The following is a 7,809-nucleotide window of genomic DNA, read 5'->3' on the forward strand; positions in this document are numbered from 1 at the left end:
GCTGCGGCGAGGCAGGCGGAGGCGGCTGAGCGGGCGGCGGAGGAGGCGCGGGCGGCGGAGGAGGCGCGGGCGGCTGACGAGGCGCGGGCGGCTGAGGCAGCTGCGGAGGCGCGGGCGGCGCGGGCGGCGGAGGAGGCGGAGGCGGCGTCGCGGGCAAGGGAGGAGGCAGAGGCGAGGGCAAGGGAGGAGGCGGCAAGGGAGAGGGAAGAAGCGAGGGAGAGGGCGGAGGCGGCGGCGGAGGCGGCGGCGGAGGCGGCGGCGGAGGCGGCGGCTGTAGAGGCGGCAGCCTCGAGGACCGCATCTACCGCACTCCAGCTGCACTGCAGCGGCTCCGCATGCTCGGCTTCGAGACGCCGCCTCCGCAGTTGTCGTCCCTCGAACGGCTCCGCGTGCTGCGCGACGCGGCGAGCGCGCTGCATTACCTGCACACGCTCTCGCCGATGATTCTTCACCGCGACGTGTCGGCGGGCAACATCCTGCTCGACGAGCGCGGCAATGGATTCCTCGCCGACGTGGGCCTCGCGCGCGCGGCGGAGGCGACGGCCGGGCAGGTCTCGCACCTGTCGACGCAGCGGATCTTTGGCAAGCCCGGCTACATGGACCCGATCATCATGCAGGACAACCAAGCGTCTCAGCTGACCGACGGCTATGCGCTCGGCATCACGCTGCTCGTCGCCCTGACCGGCCGCGGCGCCGTCGGCTTGCTCAACGCGTGCGACGATGCATTGGAGGAGCCCGACACGGCGGAGAGCATCGCGGCGGCCGACGCGGGCTGGTCGGCGGCGCAGGCAGAGGAGCTGGCGCGGCTCGTGGTCGGGCTGGCTCTCGTGAGGAAGAAGAGGCGGATGCCGCTCGCAGAGGCGCTGCCGCGGCTGGAGGCGCTGGCCGAGGCGGCGGAGGAGATGGCGGCATCGCCGCCACCGAGCCTCGCAGGGGCGCCGGCGGTGGCAGCCGAGGCGGACGCGGACGCGGAGCGCCAGTGCGACTTGTGCTGGTCAGCGCCGCGCTCGGTGCGCTTCGCTTGCGGCCACGCGCTGTACTGCGAGACATGCGCGCCGCGCGTGCTGGAGCGCGACACCAACTGCCCGGCCTGCCGCCAGCCGGCGTTTCCCATCGCCGCAGTCGGAGCGCATGTTGCGGCGCAGACCACGTTCGTCCACCAGCCGCCTGCGCGCGCTGGGCCAGCCGCAGCCCGTAGCCCGCAACCCGCGGGCGGTCGCGGCGGGGCCGACATCGACGCCCACATCTCTCGGGCACGGCCGAGGCAGGCGGCAAGGGAGACGGCAGCTGTGAGGGAGAGGGAGGCAGCTGTCATGGCGGCTGCGGCGAGGGCGAGGGCAGTGGAGAGGCTGATGCAGCAGCAGCAGCAGCAGTCGCAGCAGTCGCAGCAGTCGCAGTCGCAGCAGCAGCAGCAGTCGCGCGGATGGCGTGGCGGGCGTGGCGGGCGTGGCGGCCGAGGCGGCCGAGGCGGCCGAGGCGGGCGTGGCGGACGCGGTGGGCGTGGCGGAAGTGTTGGGTGATTTGGGGTGGCTGGCACAGCTCACATGCATGGCTTATGCGTTGCATCCGTTTTTTGCTTTCGCGTTTCGGATTCGGTGTCTTGGGGGTCTCGTCTCATAAACTTCTCTCAAAAACACCGAGATGCGAGAGAAATACAGTAACCACCTTCGTACACAGGTTCTCACTCAGAGAATGCCCAGAAGCCCACTCACAGCTCACACAGCTCACGTAAGCACAGCATGGCACCCCCTCGAAGTTCCCTCCAACGCGCAAATTCCCTCTCCCAACTCTCAAAAACGACTCTCTGCCGTCGACTCGGTGGCACAACGATGCGTTCGGCTCGCTCGCGCCGCCACGTGTTGGAGTGAAATGGAGCTAGCCATTATTTATGTGCGAGTGTCGCTCACAATCCTTCGTTCGTTCGACTTCTAGGATTGCGAGCGAGGCTGCTTGCAATCCAACACTTGCAGAAAAGAAGGTTCAGCACCAGTGTGCGTGCCTCCGCTCAAAAACGAAGAATAGCGGTAAGCTGCGGTCCGACCGATCCGATGCCACCGACCGACTCGCGCTGACGGGAAGACGCGCACTTGGAGCACTTGGAGTGCAGTCATCAACCTCACATCCAGGGCCGGGGAACTGAGGAGCGCACCCAGCGGGCCGGATGATCGGCATCGGGTTACGGGCTAGAGAGCCCTAGCCCCGGGGGTGCGCGTTCGCAGGGCAAGGGCCGAAAGTAAGGGTGTTCAATTTTTCTCCCGGCGCCTGTGTCGAGCCCTTAAGCTGCCCACACACGACGCTCGACACGCCCCCCCCGGGGGGGGGCCTCGTAGGGTGTCACACGATGTAGAATAGGAGCAAGCTGCCGGCCAGGGCGAAGACGAGCGTGGTCGGGAATGCGAAGGCGAGGTGGCGGAAGAAGGTGAACTCGTAGCCGGTACGCGCGGCCTTCTCGGCGACGATGAGGTTGGCGATCGAGCCGACGAGCGTGAGGTTGCCGGCGACGGTGCTCGAGAAGGCCAGGATCACCCAGCCCGTCTCGACGACGATCGACGGATCGAGCTTCATCATCTGGCCCGAGAGGAGCATCACGGTGGGCACGTTGGAGCAGATGTTGGACAGGATGAGCACGAGGATGGCGAAGACGCAGACATCCTTCGGCGAGTCGAAGTCGAGGCCGACGCCCTTGATCGACTTCGCAAGGTCGAAGATCTCCTGCGGCAGCCCCGTGAGGCGCGAGCCCGCGATGACGACGAAGAGGCCACCGATCATCACGAGGAGCGGACCGTCCACGTAGCCGAGGATGACGGTCGGGTCGCGGCTGCGCGGCTGCAGGTAGGCCTCCGCGATTGCGAGCACGCCCGCGGCCGTCAGCGCCACCCACGCGATCGACGAGGTGAAGAGGAAGCCGACGAGCAGGCCGAACAGCACGACGTACACTCCGATGCGACGACGCGCATCGCGCTGGCTGACGAAGTGCGCCCGGATCGGGTCGACGAACGACTGCGCAGAACCTTGGCGACGTCCGAGCTGCGGGGGCAGAGGCCTTGCGGGGTCGAGTCCCCGCCGCTTCGATGGTAGAGGCCGTCGGGAGTGCATTCGGACTCGGTGGCTAAATCGGACGTGCACTCGGCGTTGGTGGGGAGCAGCAGACGATGAAGATTGGCGACCAGCCGGTTTTAAGGTCCCTCCGGCCAGTTTGGGGGGGCAAACCCAGCCCGCCCCCTAGAACCCCGGGTAAGGCCCAGGTGTGGCCTAGGGCATCAGAAGGGACCAAGAGGAGTCCAGTCTGAGCCATAGAGCCCATGTCTTTGCCCCCGAAGGTCGCGTTCAAATGCCCGGAACGGCCGTCTCAGTGGTGTCCGGCCGGCGCGATCACCGAGCTGTGACGCTCAGGGAAGACTGATGAGGTGCTGGTTTCTTTGCCCAGGCCTGGCCTTCACCCCAGGCTGGATGGATCAGCTGAGCAAGGTTTGGGGAGAATCCCCCATTCAGATCTTCAGATATTTTGACGGATGACCGAAAATGGGCATGACGCGAGCGAGAGCACCTGCAGCGGCGCCTCGATCAAGATGCCGATCGCCATTGACCTTGCTCGAGCCGCGGCGGGGCCGTGAATGAAAGTGAAGCGTGTCAGGATCGGCTGCTCGGCTGTGAATCGCACCTCAACCTCTCACAGGCCAGCGCACAGCGCCATAGGAGGTATTTTCTTCTCAATAACAAGGCTGTGAACTGACCTCGCTGTGAATGTGACCGCCGTCACAGACACTATTGTCCATGAATGGTAAGACTGAGAGTAGAGTAGAATCGGGTCGAGCGACCGGCCCAGTCGACCGTCCCCTCCCCTCAGCAGAGCCGGCGAGACCTAAAGGATTCACGCCTCTCAATCCTGCCGTTGGGCTTCGAGTTGGAGCCCGGCACACCTCCGCCCTCACCTCTCCCGCCCGTCCGCCCCTCCAAACGTCCGCCCTCGAACCACCAGCCCACCGCTCCGCATCGTACGCCGCTCCGCGGACGATGGTCGACGTCACCTCCAAGGTGCAGATCATCGAGCACGTCAACAAGCCGCTCTCGCAGACCGTCTATGACACCAAGTGGGTGCCGTGCTCCGCGCGGTTCGTCTCGCTCGGCACCCCGGCTCGGCAGACGGGACTCATCCACGTGTACTCCCTCACGGCCGGCGACATCGAGCTGCAGGTGCCGCCGCCACGCCCACCCACCCGCCCCCCGCCGGCCAGCGCGCCCGAGCGCCGCGCCCTCGCCGGCCGCAGGCGGAGCTTGAGCGTCCAAAGGCGTTCAAGTGCGGGACGTTTGGCGCGTCGTCCATCGCGGAGCGCCATCTCGCGACCGGCGACTTTGCGGGCGGCGTCGCCCTCTGGGACCTGGAGCGGCTGCAAGAGCCTCTCTCTGCGACGCAGGGCCACGAGGCCATCATCAACTGCATCGACGGGTGCGGCGGGCTGAAGGGCGCCGGGGCGCCCGAGATCGCGACGGGCGGGCGCGACGGCGCCGTCCACGTCTGGGACCCGCGCCAGCGGGACCGGCCGGTCGCGTCCATGCTGCCCGAGGAGGGTGCTCCGGCGCGCGGCTCCAGATGCGGAATATCTCCCCATATCTCCCCAGATCTCGAGGCCCAGCTGCGGGAAACGGAGGGTTGTACTCCGACTGGCGCTCGCGAGGGCGCGCATTCGGCCGTGCTCGGCTGTACTCACTGTCCTCGCCGCCCTCGGATGCACGCGATGCTCCGAAGACACTGCACGGCGCCGTCTTGACTTTTGCCTTCGGTGTATCGACGCCGCGGCGCAGGTGCGAGACTGCTGGGCGGTCGCGTTCGGCGACGCGCACAGCGCGGACAGCCGAGTGGTGGCGGCCGGGTACGACAACGGCGACGTGAAGCTGCTCGACCTGGTCGCCGGCAAGCTGCGCTTCGAGACCAATGTGAGCAACGGCGTCTGCGGGGTCGAGTTTGACCGCAACGACATCGAGATGAACAAGCTGGTCGCGCGCGCCGCCCGCTGCCTCGGCGGTGGGCGAGAGAAAGCACGTCACGTGTATTTCTTTTTTTAGGCGCGCCGCGCGCACTCTCCCGTCCTGCCGCTGTGAACGGCGTCTCTTCACACCTGCCGCTGTGAACAGGCGCCGCGGCTCCTCTGTCGCTACGAGTGGGAGCGGGCGCGTCTCTTCACCGCACGCGGTGTGAGCAGGTCCTCACAAAAAGACAGCGCGTCGGCCCAGACCGCATGCACGGACACAGTCACACAGCCGAGAGAGTGGACAGACAGACCGCGATCGGGTAGTGGGCGAGAGAGGAGGAGCAGAGGGACAGAGATCGACTCGTCGGACATGCAACGCAGGTCCTCACGACGCTCGAGTCGCGCTACCGCCTCTACGACATGCGGACGCACCATCCGGTGCAAGGCTACTCCTTCCTCTCGCAGGCGCCGAGTACGGAGGGAGAGGGGACCTCGGGCGGGGCACGCTGCGCAGCACACCGGGGCGACAGGACAGGGCACTCCGCACCGGGGCACACACCGCGGCAAACCGTAGACGCCGACACCCACCACCGGGTGGTTTCACTGTGACTTCCCGCCCAGAGTCAACTCCCCGCCGACGCACACGCCCCGAGAGCCGTCTCATGGCGTGATTGCGCCATCACTGTGCGCAAGCTGTTCACACCTGCCATCACCTGCCGCTGTGAACGGCGTCTCTTCACACCTGCCATCACTGTGCGCAAGCTGTTGTGCGGGCTCTCCAGCACGCCCACTCAACCCCGCGCTTGTACCACCGCCCCCCCCCCCGGCCCCGCCGCCTTGCCTGGCCGCTGTCTGGCCGTTGGGAGGCACTATTGCCGCCACCGAGGGAGAGTACAATGGTGGAGTCACCGAGAGCGGCTGCCGCCGCCGCCTCTTGCGCGGCGTCACATGCGTCGGACTCTCTCACGTCCGCAGGTGTGAAGAGACGCCGTTCACAGCGGCAGGTGTGAAGACTCTCTCACGTCCGCTCTTCTCTCGCAGGAGGCGCACCAGTCGACCGTCTGGGCGGCGCGCCACCTGCCGCAGAACCGCGACGTCTTCATGACGTGCGGCGGCAACGGCTCGCTCGAGCTGTGGAGGCACACACACACACACACACACACACACACACACACACACACACGCACACACACACACACACACGCACACGCACACGCACACACACACACACACGCACACACACACACACGCGCGCGCACCGGGCCTTGCACTTTTGGTGCCGTGGGGCTCCTGCCCTTGGGACGTGGAGTCGCGAGGGTTGCCCCCCCCTTTCCAAGTTAACCTCACCTCACCTGACCTATAGGTACTCTTACCCCGCGCAGCGCTCGATCAAAGACAAGGACGGCCACGCCAAGGCGCGGACCCTTCCGAGACTCTTCCAAGACCCCCGTCCGAGACATCCCCGAGTGGACGTCGCGGAGGAGCGGCGGCGGGGCGCCGCTCCTCTCCATCCTCTGACTCCGCCCTCCCGCCCTCCCTCGCCAAGGGCGTGCTCGGCACGGTGACGCAGCTGCAAAAGAAGAAGCTCTCCACGCAGCCGATCGCCTCCTTCGACTGGCACGCCGACAAGGAGGGCCTCGCGGTGATGGGCGTGCTCGACCAAACGGTGCGCGTGCTGCTCTGCACAAAGCTGAACTTGGTGTGAGCCGGGCGGCGCCGGAGGCCGCGCGTGGATCGCGCCGTGCTCACATAATTTTGTATTTGCATGGGCGAGGGGGGGGAGGGTCGCTGGGGGAACCCGCGTGGGAGTTCTCTGCTGCTTTGTGTGTTTCAACTGTGTCTGATAGCTGATAGGTTATTTCAGCGTTTCACGACGACCCTTTACGAAGCCACCCGTGCCACGACCGGGGGGCGCGGGCGGGGCGCGAGTGCCGAGTCGCGAGAGAGTGTGCGGAGGGGTCGGAGTGGCGAGTGGCGACATGAATGTCCCCGCCACAATCAACAGAATTACGGCTTTACCTTTCTCTTTGTCGTCACGGCACGTGGAGCACTTGGAGTGCGGTTGGTACTCACAACGAAAATCCAAGAGCGGGCGAGCATCCACGACGCTGCCGACGATGTGGGGCTTCCACGGCTGCCAAGTGGTGGTCCATGACCATTCTGAGCAGGGCTGTGCTTTGGTGGGGCTGTGCTTGAGCATGTGTGAACTGGGAGTGCGTGCCGGCGGTGTCTGTGGGTGAACGACAGGCGTGTGTGAGGCTGCAAGAGCCGTGGTATGAGCCAGAGTGAGCTTCATCAACGTGCTCGATACTGGCTTTCTGAGCGACGATACTCTCGCGTGCTTCGAGGAGGTGGCGTGCTCGGCGATCAGCTGCCAGAGATGGGCACGGGGATAATGCTGCAGCAAGCTGCAAGGCGAGAGGCCATAGCGGGTGGGTAGGCCCTAAAACGGCGGGAGGGGTAGGGCTATATCGACAGAGCTAGAGGGCTCAACCACCCCTCCACCCCTCCACCCTCCACCCCTCCACCCTCCCGGAGCGAGAGAGGTCCGTCTTCGAGCCCTCCCACTTCCACCTCCCTCCGACCGGAGGGCTCGCCAGCCCACAGGGCTGGAGGGGCCCCCGTCGGATCGGCGTCGGGAGGGCTCCACAGGGCTAACCCCCTCCCCGGACGCCGGGTGGGCTCGGAGGGACGGTCGGACAAGGGAGGATCTTCGTGGCGGGAGGGCTCGAGAGAGGGGTCGGAAGGGCCCTCTGGGGTCGCAAAAAGAGAAACAAAAACGAAGTCGCGGCTTATGTCTTATGTGACTGCCCCCAAGAGGGCTCGGAGGGCTCGGAGG

The 7,809-nt window shown here is 66.3% G+C and overlaps 3 protein-coding genes across 3 annotated transcripts; 2 read left to right on the forward strand and 1 right to left on the reverse strand.

Annotated features, from left to right (window-relative positions):
* Window positions 1–335: 335 nt before the first annotated feature.
* On the forward strand, window positions 336–2,022 carry EMIHUDRAFT_229844 (Hypothetical protein; the record flags this gene model as incomplete). The annotated part of the gene is made up of 2 exons (XM_005785675.1): window positions 336–827; window positions 1,933–2,022. The coding sequence occupies 2 exons, from the start codon at window positions 336–338 to the stop codon at window positions 2,020–2,022; spliced, it is 582 nt and encodes a 193-aa protein (XP_005785732.1).
* Window positions 2,023–2,334: 312 nt separating this feature from the next.
* On the reverse strand, window positions 2,335–3,096 carry EMIHUDRAFT_229845 (hypothetical protein; the record flags this gene model as incomplete). The annotated part of the gene is made up of 1 exon (XM_005785676.1): window positions 2,335–3,096. One exon carries the CDS (start codon window positions 3,094–3,096, stop codon window positions 2,335–2,337), a length of 762 nt encoding a protein of 253 aa, XP_005785733.1.
* A 918-nt stretch (window positions 3,097–4,014) lies between these two features.
* EMIHUDRAFT_429492 (hypothetical protein) lies at window positions 4,015–6,829 on the forward strand (the record flags this gene model as incomplete). The annotated part of the gene is made up of 7 exons (XM_005785677.1): window positions 4,015–4,194; window positions 4,269–4,569; window positions 4,811–4,995; window positions 5,352–5,435; window positions 6,012–6,109; window positions 6,334–6,385; window positions 6,517–6,829. The coding sequence occupies 7 exons, from the start codon at window positions 4,015–4,017 to the stop codon at window positions 6,673–6,675; spliced, it is 1,059 nt and encodes a 352-aa protein (XP_005785734.1). The 3' UTR covers window positions 6,676–6,829.
* Window positions 6,830–7,809: the final 980 nt, after the last annotated feature.

Source organism: Emiliania huxleyi (assembly GCF_000372725.1).
Source record: "Emiliania huxleyi CCMP1516 chromosome Unknown EMIHUscaffold_159, whole genome shotgun sequence".
Lineage (NCBI taxonomy): Eukaryota > Haptophyta > Isochrysidales > Noelaerhabdaceae > Emiliania > Emiliania huxleyi.